At 35.8% G+C, this 27,946-nt stretch overlaps 1 protein-coding gene, 1 long non-coding RNA gene and 1 pseudogene across 2 annotated transcripts in view; 2 read left to right on the top strand and 1 right to left on the bottom strand.

The window, feature by feature from the left end:
• BIRC3 (baculoviral IAP repeat containing 3) lies at positions 1-19,889 on the bottom strand. Its single transcript, XM_037841225.1, has 9 exons — positions 19,736-19,889; positions 13,193-16,729; positions 12,985-13,084; positions 10,227-10,305; positions 7,161-7,209; positions 5,362-5,604; positions 1,299-1,553; positions 994-1,035; positions 1-860 (listed from the first exon to the last, which is right to left on the bottom strand). Exons 2-9 carry the CDS (start codon positions 14,040-14,042, stop codon positions 667-669), a joined length of 1,812 nt encoding a protein of 603 aa, XP_037697153.1. The 5' UTR covers positions 14,043-16,729; positions 19,736-19,889; the 3' UTR covers positions 1-666.
• Positions 19,798-27,946, top strand: part of LOC119538337 — a 23,043-nt gene continuing 14,894 nt past the window's right edge. The window contains exon 1 of the long non-coding RNA XR_005217547.1: positions 19,798-20,144. This is a non-coding gene — a long non-coding RNA (uncharacterized LOC119538337). The remainder of the gene's footprint in view (positions 20,145-27,946) is intronic.
• LOC119538336 lies at positions 25,604-27,601 on the top strand (annotated as a pseudogene).

The raw sequence follows: 27,946 nt of genomic DNA, 5'->3' as shown, positions 1-27,946 counted from the left end.
ACGATTTTTGTTACTTCATTAAATTGCCCTAACAGAATTCTTTACAAAAACAAAAAATTCACCTTGTCACTGAAAAGTCATTCAACAAATTTAAGACCTACATATAGGAAACTGCTTGAAAAGACAGAGAATCTACGTTCCTGGTTATAAATACATCTCTTTAATACAAATATTTAAAATTCTGAAAGGTTAACTCAAGAATCTTAGATTTTACTTCACTTACAATTTCAGTAATGTGAAATTTTCATTTAGTATTGTGTTTGTAGTGCTTTCCCTATTTTTTGTTCAAAAGATGATTCTTTTGGTATCTAAAGCACTGTACTAAGCACTTTACATGTATTTACTAATTTCAACCTCACAACAGCCCTTTGAGGTAGGTACTAGAATCCTCATTTTACCGATAAGACAACTGAGGCACAGGCAAGTACTTAACAAAGAACAAACAACCAGCAAAAGTGGTCTGTGCTCTTATATGTTATGTATACACACACACACATATATGTATATATGTCTTTATATAAATTTAAATTATATTTATATAAAACAATTTTCAAAGTTGTAAATAAATAGAATTTTTTAAGAAAACCAAATCAGTGTAAGAACTAAAAGATACAATATATTTTAATCCATTCATTCTAAAAGTTTAGACAAAGTTTTGGATCTTCTTCATGACAAAAATGTACGAACTGTACCCTTGATTGTACCTCTACAAATAGGACATTTTCTTAGAGAAGGGGCACATTCTTTGCATACTACAAGATGACCACAAGGAATAAACACTATGGACACTTCTTTGTCCATACACACTTTACATGTTCTTTCTTCTTGTAGTCTCCTTAATTGTTCTTCCATTGGTAGATCTAAGAAGAGAAAAGAATTTTTTTAATTAGTAAATATTAAAATTTTTTTTAAAATTTTGCATCTTTTCTAATGAAAAGCCAAGGAAAAAAAAACAATGTTTTCCACTAGTTTAGAGTGTTAATACTGTTTTACCTGAAACATCTTCTGTGGGAATATACTTTATGTCTTTTTGCACTAAGAGAGGAAAAAGAGAAAGGATTACTATACCAAATAAGGTTTATTTTAGCCAAAGAATATATATTTTTGAACTAACAGTTTAGATTCTGGCCAAATACTATAAATAACTGTCATAATGTCAAGGCAACAAAGATCTTTAATATTTTTGTGCGATTAATAGTTTACAAAATGAGTTGCATTATCAATAATCACAGATTATTAATGAGAGCATATTTTCAATTGAACTAAAAAGTTCCCAAAAATAATTTTCCATCACTCACCAAATAAATTATGGTATAACATGGGATCAATTTCTTGTAGAGAGTTTTTTAATATGGTAGCTGCAATGTTTCCTTTTACTAAAATAGTATCAATCAGTTCTCTTGCTTGTAAAGATGTTTGTGTTTTCTGTTTAATAACATTATGTTCTTGTTCGTTAATCACTCTGGCAGTTAGTAGACTATCCAGGACTGGAAGCACACAAGTCAAATGTTGAAAAAGTGCCATTCTGTTCTTCCGAATTAATGATAGGTCATCTTTATTAAAAAAAAAGAAAAACAAACACAAAACATATTCTAACTTTGCTCACAAAATTCCTTCTGTACCTACATCATATGCAACTGAATGAAAACCAATCTTAATCCATCATCAGTAAGGCACTGAAGTTGAGTGCTAGGTTTGGAGGTACCTGATTCCCCTGTACATAATAGTACTGCTACTTACAATAATGACATAGACTTACTGAGCACTGTGTTAAGCACTTTCTGTGTATTAACTCATTTCATCTTCATAACAGCCCTTTCAGGTAGATACTAATGCTCCCATTTTACAGAAGAGAAAACTGAAGCACAGAGAGGCAAAGGACACACAACTAGCCAAAGTCAAACAGGCAATGTGGCATCAGGATCTGTGCTCTCAATCATTCTACTATCTATTATATATAGAATATATATATTATAATATGTATTATATTCTAGATTTTATTTGGTTAAATAAAATCTAGAATGTAAAAAAATTGAAATTCCAATTCAATCTAGTCAAATTGGGAAAAGGTCAAATCAAGAGAAATTAAAAGGATAGAAATTTTTTTCTTCAATTGTCATTCTTTTATAAATTTCTTTAAAATTCCATTTTCATTGAAATTTTAATTACTTCCCCCCAATTAGACATGATATTTCCATTTCCTAAATTTTTATAATAAGGGGACACTAAGCATTTTGAAAAATAAACATTGTCAATGAACCTTTCTATCCTATAGGACCATCTTATTCTTCATATGGATTTTTGTATCTTTTGGTAGTAATTTTATATTTTGAAACTCTGCAATTTTATTATCTCTTTGGAAAATAACTATGCATTTATGAATCTAAGTTTATTAGTTAATTAAGATAGTTTTACCATGATCCATAAAGCTATGTATATAAAATACTTTAATGACATAAATTGGGCTGTCTGAAAAAAGAATTATTTAGGGGTAATGATTGTTGGATTTTAGACTCAGTGATTTTGTCAAGTAATAGGACACACAAGTAGAACCTTCTAATAATGAATAAAAATGGTGCTTAGCTGAAAAGTAAAGGCTGGAAAGACACATTTTGAAGACAGTTGAAGCTCTGAGAATAAATGAGTAAAGGACCAGTGCCCAGCACAAAGTCATTGTTCCATAATATCTGTTGAATAAATGAGCAATCAAGTCTTAGTTATTTAAAGAGTGGTACGCATAAAGAAGTAATATCCAGAGGGGCAGAAGAATTAGAACCTAAAATATGTTAAATCTTCTGTGTTTGAGAATTTGTGATATACCAAAAAATAAAAATATAATTTAACTTGGTGTTGAAATCTAACAGTTCTGCAATCTAAGATTTATTTTTCTAATTATGTTTTTACTTAGCCTAATGTAATAAGTACTTTTTTTGAAATTCTCAAGATTTCTAAAATTGGATTGCTAGTAAATGGGAAAAAAAGTCTTATTTCAAAGTTATAGATTATATTCTAGCTTATAAAGAAGTGAAGACTTCAGTACCCCTCTGATAGATTATTCTTTTATTTTGGAAAAAAAATCCTAAATTGTCTCTTTATTTACACTCCTGTCAAGAAATTATTCACCCACTCTTCTTGGTGAAACTATAATCATTAGTCTAAATGTGAGTATTTTCATTCACTCATTCAAAAAATATTTCTTGAGCACAGACCATGTGCAGGCACTGTGCTAGACAGGAGGAATTAATGGTGAGACTGAGAAGATAAGGAATCTTTGTGACAATGCAAATTGTAGCATATTGTTGACTTGGGGTTATCTCTAGAGGCTGTTGATTTTTTTTTTTTTTTTTTTAAGAAATATAATTTAGGGCTAATGGCTTTAGACTTAATGGGGTCCATGAACAATTGTGGAGATAGGTTTGCTCTTCTTTGAATAACTGTTACTAGGGACCAATGGATAAGACTGAGAAGACTACTTTTTGGAAGGTCATGCTGGCCCATCTTCACTTCACAATGAAAAAAAAAGCTTGACTAGGCTAGGCAAAGATTAACTTATACTGTGTTGCTGCTGTACCGATGGTATATAGGACCGAGTAATTCACACTTTGGTGAATATATAGATGCTGGATTACTATGATCTGGTATGTTTGTCTAGGTGGGGGCCATTAAGACCAAATAAACTATATTTCAGACCATACAAACAAATGGAAAGATGGAGCCATTTCATCACACCTTCAAATATATTAAGTTCTATAAACTGTTAAGGCCATGAAAGACTGACTTTATTTGGTTACAGTGCCTATTGATAAAGGCATTAGAGTGGACTTTCAGGTCTAGAAGTTAAGAAAAATGTTTCCAAGTGTTTTAGACTATTATAAGATTGAAGTGTGTAGTCCAGTTTATCAAAAGATTAAATGAGTGAAAGAACCCTGTGTTTTAAAAATTATATAAATGATGTTCAACGTAATGTGTATGCTGCAACATTTATTCTATCCTAAGTATATGACAGGTGATTGCAGTGTTAAATTGTAAATGTGTTTTTTTTTGTTACCAAAACAGCAATTGGATAGCTGGAACTAGTTTTAAAGGAACTCGGGTATTCTTTCCTGACATTGTTTTCAGAATAAAGAATATTTTTCATAATTTTTTAAGATACACATTATCTGAAAGTAAATATTTTTAGCATTGACTTTTATAATTCTCATTCTCAGAAATTCTTGAAAGTTTCATAAAATTTGTATTTTTAAATGAAACTTCTAAATGCTATATTTTACCTGTAACAGTCAGATTTTCTAAGTGAAGATTAATTTGTGGGCAGTGTAGGTTTATCCCTAAATAGAGTGGAATCTCACTCTCGATCATCCTGGGAACAAACATTTCCCAGATGGCCTTAGACAAATTTAAGGGGCAAACTTTTTATCTCCTGTGCTTTCTACATATTTGGGGACCTGAGCTTTGATAAGGGAAAACATGCTTAGGGCCTTTCTAGTCATATTTGTAAACTGGGCAGAGTTACAAAGAGATGAACTAGAAGCCAGGGAGAGAGATTCATAAAGATGGGCATGGGGCACCAAAAGAGGCCACATCTAGTTGCCATTGTAAATTGTCATCTTTGATATAATTCCCTTCTGCTATCCCAGATCACCAGTAAGGGCTTGTTAAAAGTTACATTCTGTTTTCAGATGTGCTGAAGGGCCTACAGGTCTTGTCCATGTTAGGAAAGAGTGGCAAAGAAAAATCAGCATTTCTCTTTGTCCAACGCAAGAGTGATTATAGCAGTGAGAGCCACCAGATGAAAATGGGCATGCCCAGAGGAAAAGAGATTTTGTGAAAGACAATAGTGTAGAGGTAGTAGAGAAGCAGACAAGGCTAGAATGGAAGGCCATGGGATAATATGTCCTGAGAGCATGTGAAACATTATCCTAGGACTTGTCTCAGTAACAGAGGGTACTCTGAAGAGGAGCTAAGTTCTTGTGTGGGCAGTTGGGGACTTAAACATAATTTTCACATTAATTTATTGTCACAGGCTGAGACATACTATTATGCTAATAATAAAATTAGTAATTGTTTGATCACTCTCCAATTTATAGCAAATGATAGTGAGCAACTGGCCTGGGATCAAAAATGTGCCACAGATAATTATATACACAGTTAACTGCCCAGAGTAAAAATATGAATAAAGGAAAAACGGGGGAAAAAATTTCACTCAGCATGTACATTTTTACTTTACTGAAAATTCAATTTACTGAGCAATTCAGAATACTGAAGATCAGAAAAATTTGACTGAATTGACTATGCTTTCAGTTACATACAGTGTTATTAAATCCTTATGGAAATAGAGACTATGTAAATAAATATGTGTACCTGATTCTTTTTCCTCAGTTGCTCTTTCTTTCTCCTCTTCTCTTAATTCATCTTCTGCATTAAGTAAATCTAATACAAGATCACTGACAGTTTTATAATTCTCTCCAGCTGTTAGGATTTTACTCTGAACTGTCTGTTTTACCAGGCTTCTACTGAAGCCCATTTCCAAGGCAGCTTTAACCACAGGTATGTTCATCATGACTGCATCTTCTGAATGGTTTTCTCCAGGTCCAAAATGAATAACTATATGGAACAAAGAATTTAAAGCATATTAAGATAGCCTGTATATTTTTTATTGAAAGTTACTGCAATATCAAAAACATAAAATCCAGAAAATGTATGAACTTTGTTGAATTTAAAATAATTTTTTCAGTCACTAAAATAAGAATATGGAATATCGTATTCTGATACAAAATATGCATTATCTGGCATAACTGGATATACATATGTGAGTAGAAGAAAGAAAGAGTATGTCAGAATCACCCCCCAACAAAATTGAGATTCTTTTTTCCCCATTTTGAATGAACAAATAAGCTTTCTTAAATCAAATGTTTCACATATTTCTGAAAGAGGCCATCATCATCACTCACCTCTATTACTGAAATGGCCTCCTACAATATTGCTCCTTTACAATTCATTCTCAACATTGAAGTCAAATTGAATCTTTAAAAACACAAATTTGATCTTGTCACATGCCTTCTTAAATTCCATAAAAATTCCATTGTTCTTAGAACTTTGGATAAAATCCAAATTTTGCAGCTTACAAGATCTCTTACAGTCTTGACCCTGTTTACCTCTTCAGCCTCATCTCTTTCCACATCTTTGCATTCTATTCTCTAGCCGAGAAGTAACAAATTGATGGCTTTTGTGCCAAATTCTGCCTCAGGGCCCACCACTCTTACAGCTGGCCTGCTTTACTCGTTTATCTATTTGCAGCTCCTGCTTCTGGCCATCTCAAATGTTGTTCAGTTCTTAAATAAGCCTGTTCTCTTTTATCACTTAGGCCTTTCATATGCTGTTCCCTCTGCCTGGAATACTCTTTTCCTCCCTTAGTCCCATAATTAACTCCTACCTTTCCCTTGGGTTCTCCTCTAAGACAAATACTTCCTCTGGAAAAATCTTTTCTGATCTTCAAGTCAGGGTTAGTTGTCCCTCATGCACTCTCATAGCACATTTTACTTTCCCTATCAAAACCTTTATCCTATGTGTTTTTTCCTCTTTCTTTAGACTATTAGCCCATGAGAGTAGGAGTTACGTATATCCTGTTCTCCACTGTTTCCTCAGAATTGCAGTTATACAACATTTATTGAATTGAGCACTAGATAATGGAATAGAAGAGCTTGTTCAAATATTGGCTGTACCACCTTTTAGGTTTAAGGTGATGGACAAGTCACTTAACCTCTCCGAACCTCAGGTTCCCTATCAAAGAATGGGAAAGATATTTTCAAACCCTTTCCATTTCATGGAAAAAATACATGAGCAGTTTATGTCATAGTGCCTCTGATCCCAAACACAAGTCTAGGAGAGTGACTATGTAGTTTATTAAAACTATAGATTCCCAGTCCCTACCCTTACACACTGTTCAATTCAGTAGGTCTGAAGCAGAGACAAGAAATCTGTAATTTTTTTAAGTTCTCCAGGCAATTCTTTTGCACTGAGGTTTGAGGAAAAACTTAATGTATTTGAAAATGCATTGCAAACTGTTAATCATAATACCAATGTACATTATTATTCTACACTTTCATTCTTAACAGTACCAAATGGATCTATTTAAATGTAGTAAGTATTATTTTACATACTTGGTGACTCTGCATTTTCATCTTCTGGAGTGTCCGAAGTGGATAACAGCTACAGAAAAACAAGTATATAAATTAAAATATAAATCTTGTCCTGCCCATTGCCATAAAATTGGTCAACAGATCTGCTTTATTCAGTATATTGCAAACTGACTTGCTTACTGGCAAAATAATTTTTTTAACTGAAAAGCTATTTCATCTACATTCAACAGTTATTACCAAATCCATAAACTAATAGAGTTTCTTCTTGTATATGTGTGTTTAGCAAATGAAGCTGTTTTCACTAAGGCAGAAAAGGGCTATACCTTTTCAGTGGTCTATGAGACAGACACTGTTTGCCTTTCATCTCACAGATCTTACCTTTCCTAGGTCATTCTTTGGGATGTCAGACTCTATATCAGTTCTGTTGACCATGTCTAGAAAGTGTAAGACCCTCAAATTATCATATAGGTTGTTAGTTGTTCTTTGAGGAAGATGAGAAAGGTCAATAAAGTTCTCTTTCTCAGATCTTTTTAAGAAGCTTTTATGTATTAAAATGATAAAATGCTATTATCTCATAGCATAATACTGTGTGATGGTAGTACGGTATTGTAAGTACACTGAACAAAGATGTCTGTGAGTAAAGCTGAAAGAGGTGGGATAGGAGAATATATGACACCAGAGGTAAAGATAGATGATAAAGACTGGGACTGTATAACGTGGCAAAAACTGGAGTGGCCAATGACTGTTACTAAATATACAAATATAAAAATGTTTTTGCATGTGGGAAAGCAAATGAATGTCAACCATGTAGAAATTTGAAAAAGGGATGGTATTCAGGAAAAAACATATCAAAGCAAACTGGAGTCTATGGTCAACAGTAACATTGTAATATACCTCCATTAAATGTAACAAAGGCAATATGCCAATGCTAAATGTGTATGAGAGGGGGATATAGGGGAGTAATATGGGATTCTTGTAGTGGTGTTATTTGCTGTCCTTAGTAGTATATTGTATTGTATGACATGTTATTTTTCTTTTTATCATTTTTTCTTATTGCTAAAAAAAAAAAAAAAAACAACTTTTCTTGTAGTAATCAGTATGTTCAAGTGCTGATTGTGGTGATAAATGTACAACTCTATGATGATACCATGAACAACTGATTGTACACTGTGGATAAATGTATGGTATGTGAATATAACTCTATAAAATTGTAGGAAAATATATATATAGGAGTAAAAGTGTTGGAGAAAACATGGTGAGAGGGATGATGCCTCACCAATATGGACTAACTACAATGTGTAAACTCAGAATTGAATCTTAGAACATAGCCTAACGTGGACACAATAATTGTAATAGTCCCTAGATTGTAAGCTCTTACAGCAGTTAACTCTATCCCTGAATTGTAAGGCCTATCTCTAAACTTTGAGATGCTGATCCCCTAGCGTATACCTGATTGGTCTCTGGAACAATGCACATCTCTGAGACACCTGAAACTCAGAGCTAGAGCTCGGCAGATATGAATGTCAGTATTAGTGCATACAGCCACTGTCAAAAAAAAAAAAAAAAGCTGAAAAAGAGCCCAGACTTCAATTAGTGATATGAATGAAGCAGGTCTGGTTAAGACCAGGGCAAGCCAGGCCAAAGGATAAAGGTTGAAACTGATTGTGTTTTAAAACTTCAACTTTCATATGAGACCAAGGGAACAGATATCTATTTGGTACAGGATCTAAATTTTCTAAACGGTACAACTCTACAGTCGATTTGTTCAAACACCACAGCTGCATGGAACTTTGAATAGGAAGTGAGATACGGTAGGTTAGTATAGGCTGGAATGAAATAGTGACACATCCTAGAGTAATTTGGGCAGATAATAAAAAATATATTTACAGCCTCCCCCTCCCCAGCCCCGAGGATCTGGGGGAAGATGCGGATGTGTTGGACATCCTCACCTGGACTGGTGTTGATGTTGTCACAAACATTGGGACTGGCGGTTTGATGTGCTGAGCCCTCGAGCATGGGACTTGCCCTTATGAAGCTCATTACCACAAAGGAGAGTCTAAAGTTGTATGTAATGGTGCCTAAGAATCTCCCCCTGAGTACCTCTTTGTTGCTCAGATGTGGCCCTCTCTCTCTCTAACTGAGCCATCTCGACAGGTGAACTCGCTGCCCTCCCCCCTACGTGGGACCCGACTCCCAGGGGTGTAAATCTCCCTGGCAATGCAGAGTATGACTCCCGGGGATGAATGTGGACCCGGCATCGTGGGACTGAGAGTATCTTCTTGAACAAAAGGGGGATGCAAAATGAGACGAAATAGTTTCAGTGGCTGAGAGATTCCAAATGGAGTCGAGAGGTCACTCTGGTGGACATTCTTATGCACTATATAGATAACACCTCTTAGGCTTTAATGTATTGGAATAGCTAGAAGTAAATACCTGAAACTACCAAACTCCAACCCAGCAGTCTGGACTCCTGAAGATAATTATATAATAATGTAGATTACAAGGGGTGACAGTGTGATTGTGAAGACCTTGTGGATCACACCCCCTTTATCTAGCATATGGATGAGTGGAGGAATGGGGATAAAAACTAAAGGACAAACGGGGTGGGATGGGGGGATGATTTGGGTGTTCTTTTTTCACTTTTATTTTTTATTCTTGTTGTGGTTCTTTCTGATGTAAGGAAAATGTTCAGAGATAGATTGTGGTGATGAACGCATAACTGTTATCATACTGTGGACAGTGGATTGTGTATCATGGATGATTGTATGGTGTGTGAATGTATTTCAATAAAACTGAATTTAATAAAAAATGCTATAATCTCAAATAGTTTAATTCATTGCAACTTGATTGGAGAAATGCTTAGAGAGAAACATAATGTTTTTTAAGCAGTTACTAATTATAGATTTATTTTTCTCCAAAGAATAGCATTTTCTAAGATGATGTTAGTTTTTTTTAAAAAAAAGAAAGAAAGAAAATGTCTTTTTAAAGCAACTCTTGTCTTTTTGCAAAAACACTACTCTCTACAGTTATCAAAAACTAATTTATCTGTTGTTAGCCAATGATTTAAAAAAAAAAAAACCTCATTACCTGTTCAAGTAGATGAGGATAACTGGCTTGAACTCGTCTGATAAACTCATGTCCTTTAATTCGTATCAAGTACTCACACCTAAAATGTAAACAGAAAATAAAGTTTGATGGGGTTAATTTATGAAAGTGGAAAGAAAGTTTTAATAAGTTCTTTCTCTCTAGCTGTTTCAAATTGGATTTCAAATCTAGTTAGGTGTTTGGCCCAAATCACAATATCATTTAAGATCACTGATTATCTAAACTTAAAGTTAGAAGAATAAATAAATCCTAGTACAGTAGGAGTTTATTCTATTGTGTTTCTTTTTCTTTCAAATTTTTTTCCCAAAACTTCCTCATAAATATCCTAAATATCCTATAATAGGATTCAAAGTTTTTGTATTTTGTTTTTTTAAAATGCTACTTATCAGTTAACATAAATTTGATATGCTATTAGTTCTGTTTTATGAGGTTTGAATGTTTTAGAAAATTTATCTTATTTTATATTTACTGAGATATAGTATGCTTCAGCTAATTTTGAAAAGCCCTAAATGTTTATCTTCATTTAGGCAAAACTAATCCAGCTATTTGCAGACTGCTAAATATTTCGAATGAGCATAAACATATAATCACTTGAGTTTTCATTTACTGTAAGGGAAGTTAACAACTGGTAAGAGATATTGCAGTTAAAACCAAGCTGACATAGACAAGAGGAAGAATAAAAATAAGTAATCTAGAACAGATTTTGCCTTCTTTTCCCAAATGTTCCATCATACACATCTCTTAGGGGTAACAAGTAGAACAAAAATACATTAATAAAGTTTACTTTTTTTAAAAAAAAAAAGCGTTAAGATGAGACATAATTTTATTAGAACCATTTGTTTTAATTTTTTCTTTACTAACATAAATGAAGATGTGTTCTGCAGTTAGAAAAATCTTCAGTGCCATTTTGTTAGTAACTATTGAATTAGAAAATTATGCATAGCTGAGTTTTTCCTGTGTTTAAGGTAGAGAAAAACACCTTTCTATGTTTTGCTTCTAAGTCAAAAGATAATGACCCCAATGTGATTATAATATAATAGTATTCCTAGGAGATACTCACTAAAGTATTCAGGAGTGAAATATCATGTCTGTAACTTACATACTTTGAAATGGTTCAGGGGAAAAAAGTATGCGTGAACACACACACACACATATAGCAAATGTGGCAAAGTGTTAACAATTGGTGAATCTAGGTGAAGGGCATACAGATATTCATTGTACTACTTTTTCAGTTTTTCTTTAGGGCCTAAATTTTTCAAAAAAAAATTTGGGGAAAAGCTGAAAGACCCACATAAAAACTAACAAATAGCAATCCTACATTTTCACAATATAAAACCTTCATTTTAAATAAAGAGTAAGTATACAAAAACTGTATTCAGTAAATATTGCAAAAAATAAAAATATATTTCAGATTTGTATTTTGATCTTCTCAGTGGTGGGAGAAGGATATAGGGAGGCAGGATGGAAGGCTGGGTGAGAAACAGATGCACTTATTAGAAAGACTCACAAAAAAGACTCAAAAAGACAATACTGTGATCTTGGACAAGTGCCTTAACCTGTTTCTTTATTTATAAATGAAGTCTAATAGTGCCTCCCTCAGGAGATTGCTTAAGGAAGAGACAATAATTATGGGTGATCTACCTCAGTGTAAGAAAAACAGGAGAGCAAATTAACTTTACATAAAATGATTGAGGGGAAAAGCTATAATCTGAAACATCCTCGAAACCATCCAATTTCTGCTCTGACCATTGATGAACGAGAAATCTTCTCATTACTCTTGTGGATTCTAAGTTCTGAGAATGGGGATATAGGCATTCTGGCCCCAGAAGAGAATATTCTCCATTAAAATTAATTTGTAGTGGGTTTTCACCCTCAATTTTCCTGTGAATTTCTTAAGAGTCAATAGTTGTTCTGAAGCCCAAGAAACTCCAGGTCACTGCAAAGCTGTTCATTCAGACCATGGCTAATTCTGAATCATCTTATTAAAAAAAAAGTTGTCTTTCTCTTACTTACTCCCTAAATTAATTTGCATCTCTTTTCAAGCTTCAATACATTTCACTTACAATGATTATATTTGGTGGGAAACAAGTTTCCCAGGTTAAAAAATATAATCATTTTTAAAGGTAAATATTACCAGAAATTTTCATTTCAAACTGTCATTATTCTTATCTACCATTTGAAGGCACAGATATTCCTTAACTCTTCCTTTCTCCTTTTTTTCAGTAGAATTAAAGCACAGCCTCTGACTTTGAGTAAGAAGAGTGTCACATTCTATAGAAGTACATATCTATATTGAATCCTTGTAATTTGGGGGGCAAACAATACGGTATCTCATTCATGTCAAATTGCATGCATTTATCTATATATGTACATATGCATAGATGTCTGGAGGGATGTTAAATCAAATGGTAACCATGATCATCTTTAGGTGGTAGGATTTTGGGACAATTTTTTTTTCTCTTTACTTTTCTATAATGTATGATTGTGTTTTTATAATGAGCATGTGTTATTTTTGAAAAGATATTTCTTTAAAACTTAAACAAAATTCTAAGCCTATTACTTTTCATCCTAAATTTCCACAAAAATCTTTTACAGAATTATTTTTCTAAGTAATTCATACAAAACTTAATCACAAATGTATTTTTGAAGCAAAGACAGAATAAAGTAACAGCTGACTGTAAGGTAGTCACATTATCCCCTGATAATAACAAAAATTTTCAGAGAATTTGAAAACAGTTACCTTGGAAACCACTTGGCATGTTCTACCCATGGATCATCTCCAGATTCCCAACACCTCAGTCCACCATCACAGCAAAAACATTTGACATCATCACTGTGACCTAAAGTTAATTTGAACAAAAACTTACGAATGTATATAACTTATCTACTAAAATTTGTAAAATAAAATATACTGAATATTTTTATTATTATCAGATTAAGTTTCTTACCCATATAATAAAAACCAGCACTTGCAAGCTGCTCAGGATGAACTAGGACATTAGATGGCCAGTTCAAGAATGTTTTAAAACGGGCTGCATGTGTCTGCATGCTTAAATTAGAAACTGTGTGTCTCAAAGTTTCTTGAAGCTGATTTTCTAAAAATGGACATTTGGGAAAATGTCTTAGATGTTCTGACATAGGATCATCCTTCGGTTCCCAGTTGCTCAATTTTCCACCACAGGCAAAGCAAGCCACTCTATCTCCAGGTCCTATATAGTAAAAGCCTGCTTTTGCCAGATCTATTGGTGACAGAAAGGTCAACGGCCACATCTGGTAAGTAAGTAATCTCGCTTTTTCAGTATTCATTGCCCAACTGTAGGAGCTTGGTCTCAAGGCAGGAAAATCTTGATTTGCTCTGAAATTTACAAGATTTGATGGAAAGCTTGAATAAGAGCCACTGAAATATCCACTGTTTTCCAAACTTGGTAGTAATGAATGTGTGGGATTTACTGAAGAAGAAGGGGAAGGCTGTGAGGTGGCTCCCAGGCTGTTAACTGAACTTAGATTCTGAATAAAGCTACAGCTAGGATACAAGTTTTTATGCTTTTCAATAGCATTGTCTCCTTGTTTCCAGTTATCCAGCATCAGACCACAACAGAAGCATTTGACCTTGTCATTCACACCAGTGTAATAAAAACCAGCACGAGCAAGGCTTCTTTCTGAGATGGGAACCCCCATGGGGAAAGTCGAATACGTAGACATTCGGTACAGTTCACATGAAAAGTCGTATTTCAGTTCAAACGTGTTGGCACTTTTCATCAAATTTGATAAGAATGTGCTTTTTTCTACTATGTTCATAATGAAATGGAGGGGAGGAAAAGGGACTAGCCTTTCTCTGGGGAGGTAGTTTTGTGCATGGCTTTTGATTTTGTTAGTTCTAGTACTAGATTGAATGCCTGGAACGTGAAATCATTCTTTTTTGTCTATGAATTTAGGGTTTCAGCATGGCATGATTCTAAATCCTATACTCATACACTTTAAAGGGATAGTTATGCACAACTGTACTTTTGTAAAATTTTTATATATACATATGTAAACATGCTACATAATAACTTGTGATGAAAATTATAACCCTTGGGGTGGAGGGGGGCGTGTTTTAGGTCATCCGGATACCATATAGTGTCAAGCATCTCACAGGTAGGTCAACTTTTCCAGGCCACTAGAATGTTTCAGGGGCATTCAAGCCAGCTGTAAGATAAAATAACTGACTTGTGTAGCTAGCTTCTTATCATGGTGAAAAGCTATGCTCCACAAGTGTGATACAGCAAAAATATTCAAGTTATGTTTGTTTTGCTTTTTGTAGATTATGAAACTTAATAGCCAGAAAAAAAGCATAAGACTTACCTCAAAAGAGGAAAAGAATACATTAATGCACTTCATCGCTTCTAAGATGTGTTTTAATATCCCTGTTATTGAGAGGCTTCTTACAATTAATGGCATCATATTATATTAGCATTGTTATTTTTCAGAGATACATAAAATAATAGTGTGTCTTAAATTGACACCTTAGATTCAATGATATATGGTATATCCCAATATGGTGTATCTTTCTCCAATTAAATCATTTCCTACAATCCTTTTAATAGGGAAAATAGAACAAGCTAAGTTGACTGACACTTTTTAAAACCTGGTTTCAAGTTATTAAATAATAACTACTTCCTCATATATAAGGAACTTGCTGCTTAGTCCTCATGATACCATTCGGTCTTGGCAAATTACAAATTCTATTTTAAATAAATCATCAAAGATGAATGTATTTTGCTCAATTAGTCTTTTGGATCCAGCGTCATGCTGTTGAGGCAAGTCAACTGTTTTGTTTTGTTTTTCATTCTAATGGTACACTTGGATAAACCTAAACAGTTTTTTTATAATCAAATAGACAACAGGTGCTGCAAATGAAAATTCTGCCACAAACTATCAATAAATAACTTTGAAATTTAGTGTTATATCCAGATTATTTTGGAAAAACAGAATGATGATATAATGTTCCCTTGGTTAGAAAAATAATTTTGTCATGTTTTCTTAAGATAATTTAGATGTGGTTTTAACATAATAAGCCTTTTAAAGATTTTTTATTTTTGTCCCCTTCAAAGAACTAACTTTGTAGAGTTATTCACTTATATCACCTGCTCAAACTATATATATTGCACAATGTCTACCATGTACATTTTTGAACTTTGCTTTTCTAATTGTCTTCAGTGCTAACATCAAATATTTCACTCTGATAATGGATTTATTTTTTAAAACAGTCAAAAGTCACAGAGTGCTGAGTCTTTAGGCTACAGTGGATAATCAAGTTGCACAAATTTGGTTTTGGCTAGAAATTATTTCACAGAAATTTGATTAGACATTATTTCACAGATAATACACTTTGAACCAGAATTTATCACGACAAAAAACAATAATTTATTTTACCACAATCCAACTCCTTTTGAACAGCTGAGACCTTCTCAATTTAGAATTTCTCAATTATGACTAGCCTTCAGTAAAGAGGTACTATATCAGTAATACCAGCAATAACCAATAAATTGTTTGCTTTTCCATCAATGATTTGCAAGCATGGTTTCCTGGCTCTCACAGATGTTGGGGTTTTCCACTGCAGACTTCAATGCTTTGTTTCCAGGTGGCAGGAGAAATATTCTGTCATTATCAATTATTATTTCCATCACAGGGGAATTATTGTGCCTAACTTCATTATTTTTTTTAATTAGTCAAAAAGTTTAGATTGTGTAAAAACCTTTGTATTCATCACTATCTTTGTGTAAACTTTATTTCTGGTTAAGTTTGTTCATTTACCAAAATTTAACCATCCAGACATTGTTCACATTCACATCATTCTCAGAGATTTAAACAAACAGAATTTTAGACTTAAAATTCTGTCAGTGCTTTTGTGATTGGTTGGGTAACTTCTTCACCAACTATCTTGTTTATCTTTCCAGCTTTCTCTAAATTGTTATACCTATCAAAAAGTTTTGTACATGGCATTTCTTTGTCATCATAGAAATCTTTTAACATGTCATAAGCTTCATTTGAATATTTTTGTAATTTAACAGAGGGTTGAATATTAACTCTTTGTTCTAGATAACTGTCACTCATTTTAAAATCTTCACTAATCCAGGTGCTTTTTTCTGTTCCACACTGCAGCCAGTGGAAGATTGCCTACCCAATTTTGAAAAGAATGCTTCAACAGTGTGCCCCAGCTACAATCACTTCTCCTTTACTTCCACAAGTCAAATTCAAAATCAAATGCATTACTTTATAGTTACACTACATATAACTAACTCATATTTTAAAAATTAACATTCTTTGGAAACCAAAAAATCCAACTACTTAATTTTTTTTTTAATTCATGCACAAAACTACCTCCCGGAGATTAGACTAAGTCCCTTTAAGGGTTTTAAGCCTCCATTTTGAGATATTTTGAACTATAGAAGAAACTGGAAAAAAAAATCTGGTAATAGAACAGTTCTTCTCTTTAGTAAAACCTGTTAAAAAAAAAAAAAGTTTTAAACGTCAATTCACAAAGGTAACACAATGATTTTTTTTTTCACATTTGCTTCAAAGTAGAGCACTAGTATTTACTGATTGTCTACCAAGTACAAGGCACTGTTCTAGGAACTGTAGGGAACAAGAAATACCAGATAGAGACCTGAGATCTCTAACTGGTGGCCAGTAGAGGTTTGTTTGGCTTGCACAGAATTGGGTAACAGTATATTACTAATTTTTTTTAACTTTTTATTTTGAAACTACTTTAGACTTAGGGTAAACTTAATAGAGTTCCTGCATGCCTTAATTTACCCAGCTTCCCCAAAGTTAACATGTACATAATCACAGTACAATTCTAGAAACATTAGTTAGCTAACATTTATACAATGCTGTTAATTAATCTACATGCTTTATTTGAATGTCACTAGTTTTCCAAATAAGTTTTAAATATCCTAATTTTTAAAAGTAAGAAGTTCCCCATAATATTCTAGATTTCAAGCTTCTTTTGAAGAATCAGAGGTGCTAGCAACATTGGGCCTATCTTCCTGCATGGCACTAATCAGCTAGAGTAGTGGCTAGACCCCTCAGACAGGGCACATACTATCCAGTTTCTCATCATACTTTGATTCCCTAATATTGAGACTATCCGTTGCCATTTACACTGAGCTGGCACTATTCTTTTTCTTATAATAGAATTAAGAGAGAAGTGAAATTGTTCTAAAACCCGTATCTATGAAGAGTAGCAAAAATGAATGATAGACCAAGAGAGACATAAGTTTTGAGAAAAATGAGTTTCTTTATGGAAATGGAGAATATACCTACATGTTAACTATATAAAGAGGGTGTACTTATTGAAAAGAGACACACAGTTTTGATCATTTATATCACTGTCTGGCCTCTATGCATTTGAGTTAGTAAATTCCTTAGAGAGAACTTACCCTAAAGAAACTTTGGTATGGGAACAAAGCATATATTTGTGGAAATTATAGACAACAAATATATAATAAATATACCAAAAATATGCCAAGATGCCAACCCTGGATCAATTCAACCTTCTGTCAACAATTTCTAACAGCTAGGCTTCCAAACACAGCTGGAGAAGATCCACAACCCTGAGAAAGGGACCAGCACCACTTCACACTCCTCCTGGGCTGGCCCTTCACCATCCCTTAGCAATTTTACTTTGCCTTAATCAGCTCCCTAGCCCATTGCCTTAGGCAACTCTTCGAAACCATCAGCACCTTCTTCAAATTTCTCCCCTACTCTCCATCTCGCTTTCAGCCAATTGCTTTACCTTCTGTTTCTCAAAGAAATGTCATTGAGCAGAATCCTTTCACATTCTCATATCCATGCCTTTCTAGCTCACAACCTACTTGTCTCAATTAAAGACTCTTGTTCCTTTTATGGGATCCCATCCTCTCCCACTCCTCAGAAATCTTGCTCTTAATCCCATCCCCCTCATGTCTTCAGCTCTCATTCTACTGGCTGTCTTCTCACAACATAACAATCATGCTTAAGTCTGTTTTAGCTTTAAAATGAAAAGTCTTTCAACCCCACTTTCCATTCTAGCCACTGTCCAGTATCTCACCTTCCCTTCGTAGCTAAGCAAACTGAACAATTGTCTGTGGTTAATGTCTCCACTCTTCCCCCTCCTATTTATTCCTTAAGCAGCTACAATTTGCTTTAGCCAGCACCATTTGAAACTATATTAATGATACCCATGTGTTCTTTGCTAAAACCAATGGAAATTTTTCCATCTGTCACTGGGGCCCACTCCTTAAAAATGCTCTCCTCCCTTGGTTTCTCTGATACCAGTCTCAGAATTCCAGAATTATTCTTACCCTTCTAGTGGTACCTTCTCAGATTGGCTTAGGTACTCAGCCTCTTCTCTTACTCATTTCTAGTGGGCAACCTCCTTCATCCCAGGGCTGTCAGCATATCCATATCTGACACCTGAGGGTAAGTGTGCCTTTTCTTTCTACCTCTTTAGACTGTGAGCCCCTTCAGAGAAGGAATTGTGTTGTGTTTCAGCTCTCTATGCACCACCACCCCCGCCCCCAGCAACCGCAGGGCTTGGCATATAATGTAGACCTTAAGACTTTTTGTTGAAGAAGTAAAGGTTAGCAACTTTGACTGAGCCCTGAAAGACAACAGTACCCTCATTTGCATGGTATTAAGTACATCAATTTTACATTAGTGACTTCAAAGTTTGCTCAGTTATGGTTTAATATCAGTCTTTGGATTCCAATCAGTCCCCCTTTCCAAGAGCCTTCATTTCCTCATTGTTAAATGGAGAGAAATATTGGTACCTGCTTCTTAAAATTATAATTAAATATAAAAAAAATGTAAAGTCTTCAGTGCTAGCATATAGTATGTGTTAGCAACACAATATTAGCAGTAAATAAAGTTCATGTTATTGTTAGTTACTTAAGCATCAGGTAAGTATCTCCATGCTAATCATCAAGAAAACTGTCTTTCTGCCACCGCTTGGTGGCACATTTTCTGAATCCTTACTGTGTCAAAGTTGTGCTTTAGGCTCTGTTTTGAAGCTATCTGTCACCTCAAAGACCCGGTGATAACTCTTGGCAATCGAATTACGCCAAACGTGAAAGCTTCACATGCCGCTGGCTCACCCCAAAAGTAAAATAGAAACGGAGCGCGGGGCAGAAGGGCGGATCCTGCGGCCCGGCGCCTCCTAGCGAGCCGGAGAGCGGGCTCCGCTCCGGCAACCCCGACCAGCTGCAAGGGCGAAAGCCGCCCTCGAGCTTGCGGGGGCCTACGCTGTGCCTGTCCTTGATAGGATCCCTGGGCTCGGAGCCAAACTCTGGACCCTGAAGCGGTGTTTGATAACCGTGCGACTCGGTCGGGCGCCGCCGACATTGTCTCTCGCCCGGCGACCTCAGTCTGGTCTCCATGTCCTACCCGCGCGGCGGGCGGAGGAGTTACACACACACACACACACACACACACACGCACACACACTGACGGCAGCCCTTGTCACTGACCTGCTACCGCGAGGCCGACGCGCTCCAGCAGGGACGTTGCGAGTTTTCTCGGGTGGCACCTGTCGCCTCGGCTGTTCCGGGCGGTCTGGAGCCTTGCGCTGTCTTTCGAAATATCCCCCGCCCCGCGGGTCGCCTTACCAGCCTCCCCAGGGTGTGCATGAACGCTGGTGCTTTCCTTTCAGTACTTAGGGGAACTCCAGCGGTAATAACCACACATACTTCCTCTTAATCAGTGGCCTGGCAAACCCGCTTGGGGATTTCCATGACCCTAAAAGAGTGACTATTTCTTAACTGTGCCATAACCGCGTGGCATTTACTGAAAGACCTTTGCTTCAGTGTTCACGTGTCAGAGGAAATCCTGATAACAGGTGTTAGGGAAGATGATCATTGGTCAACCTGACTGGAAAAGGTCAGTCCTCCTGCCGCTCACCCTCACTTTGCATGTAAAAAAATGCTAGGTTTCTCTGTCTTCTACTACACCTACAAAAAGTGCAGTATTTTAAAAAGAAAACACTGAAACTTTGTGAAATCTTTCTAATTATTTTTACATTCTGTTCTAATCAAGAAAATATGGTATGAATGGAAACATGGGGGTCTGGGAAGGCATGTAAAAAATTACAAAATTTGCCTTTTCTTCTTTTTACTGTTTTAAAGACTGTATTACCTTATTTGTTTCCTTGTATTTTTTATTTATTTTTTCTTGTTTCCTAGTGTTTGGTTGATTGGATGGTCGTTTTTATAAGTAAGGTGAAAGGGTAGACTTAGTTCTTTAAAAAAAATTCCTTCTTTTAGTTGTTTGTTTCACAGAGCAGGTATCTAAGTTACAGTGACATTTTAATGTAAACCTAGAAGTCTGAGTCTGACTGCACTGTGATCTTTTCCTCAGTGTTCCCTGTCTAAGCTGTAAATCTAGGCAATTTTATCTAAGAATACTGCATGCCATGGTAACAGATGATTAGAAAGGAACTCTTCTGGTTATTCCTGTCTTCTGGTAGATTAAAGATTAGTTGTGAACCAAAAGTTTCTGTGGAAACAAGAAAGGCACACAGTCTATTCATTTGGCTGCCATAATAGCTAGTGTTCCAGTTAGAATTATATCAGAAAGACTAAGTGTATCTATCATGTTGAGATTTCAATCCACTTTTGAGTCTGTTCAGTTCAGGAGCTTCTAAGCCATTTCCAACTCATCCTTGAGATTATCTAAAACATTGTGTGGCCTTTACACATTTTTTATCATGTGGCTAGCAAAAGAATTTTGAAAAATTCTATATTCCCTCACACATTTTTAACTTAATTTTTATAAATAATATTATTTGTCATAGTTACAAGAGATCTCCATGACCAGTGGGTCTCAATCCCAGCTGATGCAGGTAACTGGTCTACACACACCCCTCTTGTGTCATCGTGGAAGGACACCAGTCCCTCCCCACCAGGAACAGCCATACCAGCGGAAGTGAGCCAGGTGCCACAAAATGTACATACTTTAGCCAGTCTCCAGTGAATGTTTGCAGGCCACCACTATCTGCTAGGGGATGTGTTTACCACAAGACACTCTTGAGAAGGGAGTCAGCCCACATTCACCATCTATCCCAGGAGCCAGGGTCTCAGGGAGAGACAACAGGCTGTTTCCAGACTGTCCTCTACCACGTTATCTCTTGTTTGCCAGTTTTCTTCTACTGTCATGGGTGAGCAAGGCAAGAGATATTTGTGTGAGGGTTTTTCACCCCATTTCTGGCTTGGAACTTTGATAACTCCTAAGAGTGGTATGTTTCCCAATATCCTATTTTTAAATAATCAACTTAAAAGTCCTTCTCCCTTAAGAGTAATTATGATAAAAAAAATTTCTTTCTGGAGGAAATTTCACATAATAACTCAGTAACAACTTCAATTCCAGCCTACATTTTTACATTTTTAATTAAAGAAATATAAACAGATTCAGGAATCTAGAACTAAAAATGAAAGTGAAATCTAAATGAGGGAACATGCTGTTCTGATTCCAAAGTATCAGAATAAGTACAGGGAATTTCCTAGTCTGTTGGCAACTTTATATCTTGTAAATAAAATACAATTAGACCAACCTTGAGCAAATACTTATGAAGAAATTTACAAAGAAATATCCTTCAATATAGACTTTTCCCAATATGATGAAGTTTGCCCTTTATAAATGGTAGCTTACTTTTAATTTTTTTTATCCTGAGAGTTCTTTAATGAGATAAAATTTACATAATCTGAAGTGCAGAATTCTTAAGTCAACAGCTCCGTGAATTTTCACAAACGTATATACTTGTGTAACCATCAACCTAAAGATGAAGAACATTTTTCCATAACCCATAAAACAACTTCATTCTCTTTTCCAGTAAATACCAACAACCTTTCCACCCCTGCTCCAATCACTATTCTGATTTCTCTCATCATAGATTTGGTTTGTCTGTTCATCTGTTCTTATACTTTATATAAATGTTGTGTGAACTTTTTTGTGTCTGGCTTCTTTCATTCAACACATTTTTTGTTTCATCCACACTGTAGTGTGTATCAGTAGTTTGTTTTATTGCCACATAGTATTCCACTGTATGAACGTACCATAGTTTTATTTATCCATACTACTGCTGATGGATGTTTGAGTTGTTTGCCTTATGAGAGTGAAGCTTAACCTCTTACTTCAAGTCTTTTGTGGATATATGGATTCATTTCTGTGGGGCAAATACCTGGATGTGGAATTGTTGGGCTATTGAGTAGGTATATTTATTATGAGAAACTGACAAAAGTTTTACAAAGTGTTTATGCCATTTTATACAGCCACCAGCAATGTATGAGAATTCTAGTTGCTATACATTATTGACAAGACTTAGAATTGTCAGAGAGGAGTGTGGGAAAATGGTGGAGTCAAAAGCTCCAGGAATCAGTCCCTCCACCAGAACAACTATTAAACAGGCAAGAACCATCTGAATCAACTATTTCAGAATTCCAGAGTCCAGTAGAGCACTGTGCAGCATCCAGGGAAGAGCAGGAGGAAAAGGCTGGTAAACTGTGGTCAATACCATTGAATTGCACTCTCTGCATCATGGCTACCATTGCCTATCCCCCAGTATTGCAGCTGGCAGCAGTGAGATACTCAAACCTGGGCCTGTTGCAGTGTACTGACACCAGGGTGGGACATAAAGACCTAGTTTCCCATGATCCAGGAGTGTATTATCTGATCGCTGATCACTGCTTTCGATTAGCTACTTCAGATCACTAGGGACCTGGCTCTGAGGGCATCCATTGTTCCAACCCACCTGCTGCAGACAGCTGAAGAGCTGCATTTGCTGGGCAGGTGCAGAGTCAAAAGTGTGGTTTAGGGAGCTGGGGGAGAAGCTCCTGGTACCCTTCCTGGTCCCTCCCCTATTTCCTGCCCAGGGCAGTTCGGAGCCAGCCTGCTCCCTTAATGGGCCTCTGACCTTGTTCCCACTGGCAAAGGACTGACTGGGGAAACTCCTCTCCGACATGCCCTACCTTCCAGAATTTGTCCTCTAGGCAAAAGCAGCTTGAAACAGTGAAAACAGAATAAGAAACAATTGAGTTGGGTGGCCTGGAGCAAAGACTTATCTGCTTTAAGTCCTGCAGTAGAACACCAGGAAGAGGGTAACCTGTTTCCTGAGGAGTAGAGAGGGCATTCAAATTTTGGTAAATGGAGGAACTCCTAAGGCCACTAGCAAGTGCAAGCTCACGACAAGGCACAGACTAAGAAAAGACAGGGAGGACCATGCACTTTGCCTTCACCTTGGGCTGACCTTCTTGTTAGGAGGGCTGAACTCTGACATAGAGCACCTGCCAACACAAAGACAATTTGCAAAGATGGTGAAAGGTGTCTTTTGCTTAGATTTGTTAGCTCCTGACACACAAGCAAATATCATTCATATCACTAGTTGGATACAAACTCAAGAAGCAGACTCTCAGGAAATAAATCTCAAAGTTAACATTTTAAAATATTAAAATGTACAGAGTGCAAAAAAAAAAAGATTACAAGACAAACAAAGAAATAGGAAATCATGGTCCACAGAAAGGAAGAAGATAAAAATCCAGAAAACATCAACAAAGACCAAATTGTGGACATACTGGACAAAGATTTTTTTTTTTTTTAATGTTCTTCAATATGTTCAAGGAGATGAAGGAAAAAATGAAGAAATAAAGAAAAGAAATCAGGAAAAAAAATCAATATACTCAAGGAGACAGAGGGAAATATAGAGAAAAACTGTAGGATACCAGGAAAACAATGAATGAACAATATGAGAATCTCAATAAAGAGATAGAAATATTTAAAAGGAACCAAACAGAACTGTGAGAGTTGAAGACCACAATTACTGAAATGGAAAATTCCCAAAAATTGGAGCTGGCAGAAGAAAGAATCAGTAAACTCAAAGATAAGACAATTGAAATGAATCAGGCTGAGAGGCCGAAAGAAAAAACAATTATAAAAAAGCAAAAATAGCCTAAGAGACCAGTGTACATGATCAAATGTACCAATATATGCATTATGGGAGTCCCAAAAGGAGAAGAAAGAGAGAAGGGGTCAGAAAGAATATTCAAGGAAATAATGACAGAAACTTCCCAAACTTAGCAAAACGTGAATATCCAAGAATCCCAGTGAACACCACACAGGATAAACTTCAAGGGAAACATGCCTACCATGTACTGTCAAATGAGAAGACAAGGAGAGAGTTCTGAAAGCTGCAAGAATAAAGCTATGTATTATGTAGAAGGGAGTACCAATTAGATTAAGTGCTGGTTTCTCACTAAAAACCATGGAGGCAATAAATGTCAGTACTATTGTATTGTATTATTTGGTATGTAGCACCACTTCTTACTTCCTACGGCTGTTAAAATGCAAATGCATAAAAAGTAAGGATATATTATGGTTTTGGAATTACAATGTACGAAGATACAAAATGGTAAGAAGTACAAAACAAATGAGGGGTGGTAGGGTATAGGAAAAGTGAATGTATGTGCTATTTAAGTCAAGCTGGTATCAAACTTAAATATGATTGTTATATATTTAGGGCGTTTAATTTTAACCCATGGTAACCATAAGGAAAATATATGAAAAATATATCCAGATGGAAATGAAAAGACACTTAATATTATACTATACAGAAAAATCAAATAAATACAAAAGTAGGCTTTGACAGAAGAATTGAAGGACTTGGAAACACTAAATAGCAAAATGGCAGAAGAAAGTCCTGCATTATTGACAGTGACTTTAAATGTAAATGAATTAAACTCCCTAATCAAAAAGCAGAGACTGGCAGAATGGATAAAAAAGCATAACCCAACTATAGGCTGTCTGCAAGAGACTCAAATTAAAAGACACGGGTAAGTTGAAAGTGAAAGAATGGAAAAAATATACCATGCTAATAGTAACTAAAAGAGAGCTTGGGTAGCTATATAAAATTAGATAAAATAGACTCTAAGTCAAAGACTATTATGAGGGACAAAGAGAGTCACTGTATACTGATAAAGGGGTCAATCAACAAGAAAACATAACAATTAAAAATATATGTAAATTTTATAAATATATATTATAAAATATATATGCACCCAGCAACAGAACCCTGAAATATAGTGACAGATTTGAAGAGAAAAACAGATGGTTCTATATTAATAGTAAGAGATTTCAATACATCACTTTCAAAAATGGATAGAATGGTCACATGCCCTCAGAGACCTCACAGCCAGCAATGGAGGCGAGACTTCCCAGTAACAGAGGCGGTGGCAATGGTGGCAGCAACTCGGTTTCAGCCTCTTCCCAGAAGTGGCTCTAAGAAGTGCGATAGAGTGAGACCGGACCCAGCCTGGTTAATTACTCCCTGCCCAAGGCCGTAGCTCCCACCTGCATCTTCTGGCTATCATGGCAACTTCATCTAAAGAAGATTTACTGATTGTAAAGAAGGTGCATCAAAAGAAGCAGGTTGGAGTACTTGGCGTACTATTCCTCATGGCAGAAAGAATTCCTTGGGTATCCGAAGGCAAAGATAGATTTACAATCAGCCATATGTATGTGGACTTCAAATGCAAGAAAATCAGTCCAGAAGGAAAAGCTATAATTCAACTTCAGCTGGTCCTGCATGCAGGGGACACAACTAACTTTCATTTTTCCAATGAAAGCACAACAGTGAAAGAGCAAGATGCAGTGAAGGACCTTCTTCAGCAGCTGCTGCCAAAATTCAAGAGGAAAGCAAAGAACTGGAAGAGAAAAACAATATGCTGCAGGAAGATCCTGTTTTTGTTTCAGCTTTATAAAGTCCTTGTTGTGAGTCAAGTGTGATCAGTGCTGAGGAATTCTGGACCAATCATTTAAATGTGAATGCAACTGATAGTTCATCCACATCCAATCATAAGCAGGATGTTGGCATTTCTGCAGCATTTCTGACTGATGTCTGGCCCCAAACAGATGGCTGTAGTGGTCTGAGATATGATTTAACCTCTGATATCATTGAATCCATATTTAGGACCTACCCAGCACTAAAAATGAAATATTCAGAAAATGTTCCCCACAGCATGATGGAAAGGAATTCTGGAGATGTTTTTTCCAGTCCCATTATTTTCACAAGCTGAATACAGGATCAAAAGACCTCTTTGCAGAATGTGCCAAAATAGATGAAAAAGGGTTAAAAACAATGGCTTCATTAGGAACGAAGAACCCACTACCAGTATTGACAGCTGTGAATGATAAATCATTAGATGAGGGCTATGGCATTTCCTCTGTGCTATCTACTTCCAAGTCTAAATCCATAAAGGAGAACAGCAATGCCATCATCATAAGAGATTTAACCCTCACAGTGCACTGCTCCTGGCAGCAGGTCTCAGGAGACGAGAAACACAAAATGAGCAAAATGGTGAGCCCAACAGCATGGATGGGAATTCCAGAGATGCAGACTGCTTTCAACCAGCAGTTAAAAGGGCAAAGTTACAAGGGTCTATTGAATATGAAGACTTGGGAAAAAATTCCATAAAAATGATTGCACTAAACCTCAAGAAGTCAGATAGGTATTATCACAGTCCAACTCCAGTCCAGTCACTACAGTATGCAAAGAGTCAGGACATTATTAATTCTTCTCAAAATATAAAACAGGAAATGAAAGCTTATACACACAAATTAACTCAGGTTCTCTAAAGTAGTGCAGCCAATAGTACTATCACAGCCCTGTCACATGGAAGGGCACTTATGCAGGGAGGGACACGGCAAGCCATAAACCAGATGGTACCAAATGACATTCAGTCTGAATTGAAACATTTGTATGTGGCCGTTGGAGAACTTCCACAGCACTTCTGGTCCTGCTTTTCTTTTAATACACCATTCCCAGAAGAAAAGACAGTGAGGATGTAAAGTAATTTGGAATGATTCCAAGTTACAAAGCTCTGCTCATTCCAAGAAAAAAATTGAAAACAGTGTTTAAGCACAAATTTGGTAAGTCACCGAGAAGAGATGCTCCAGACAGCTTACAAGTTCCACACATGGCAGTCACGACGCATGATGAAGAAAATATGAAGTGTCTATGGATCTCACAGGTTTTGTGAGATTAAGAGAACTCTAGAAACATGACCTGACTGACATGCAGAGCATCACACAGAAGTTACAAGAAACATCTGCATCCTGTGGACTTTTGAAGCTGATGCATATTGTACTTGCACATTGTGAAGTGAAGGGAGGAAAAGAACTGCGTTGAAACTAAAAACTGGGGAGGTGAATTAAGGCAGAACCAAAATGAGCTAAGTTGCATGTGTGTGTGTGTGTGTGTGTGTGTGTGTGTGTATAAATCTATATGTATACATACATATTTAAAAAGACACTACTTACTGCATTTAAAAAGACACTACTTACTGCAGCTACTCAGGAACTGCTTTTGATACACATTAAGCTGCTTTCAGAAAATTAAAAGACAAAAAAACCCACACTGTTTTAAAGGGTGCATTGATAAAATCTGAGGTTATTTTTTTTTCCTTAGTTTATAACAGCGTAGACCTTAAGTATTTCTTCTCCATCCTGCACTTGAATCCTCAAGTTTTACTGAATTCTAGTTGTACCTTACATCTGCAAGTTAAAAAAAAAAAAGAAGTATTTTAAAATAAAGCAAAGGCTGTTGCTCAGCCATCAGGAACAGTTGTAGTCAGAAGACATCTTTGGTCCTGTGTTTCCTATGGGAATAAAAACAATAAATGTTATACTGAATGTTT

This window comes from Choloepus didactylus, chromosome 6 (genome assembly GCF_015220235.1).
Source record: "Choloepus didactylus isolate mChoDid1 chromosome 6, mChoDid1.pri, whole genome shotgun sequence".
NCBI lineage: Eukaryota > Metazoa > Chordata > Mammalia > Pilosa > Megalonychidae > Choloepus > Choloepus didactylus.
Note: the sequence above shows the minus strand (reverse complement) of the source record. Positions and strands in the feature narration are given on the sequence as shown.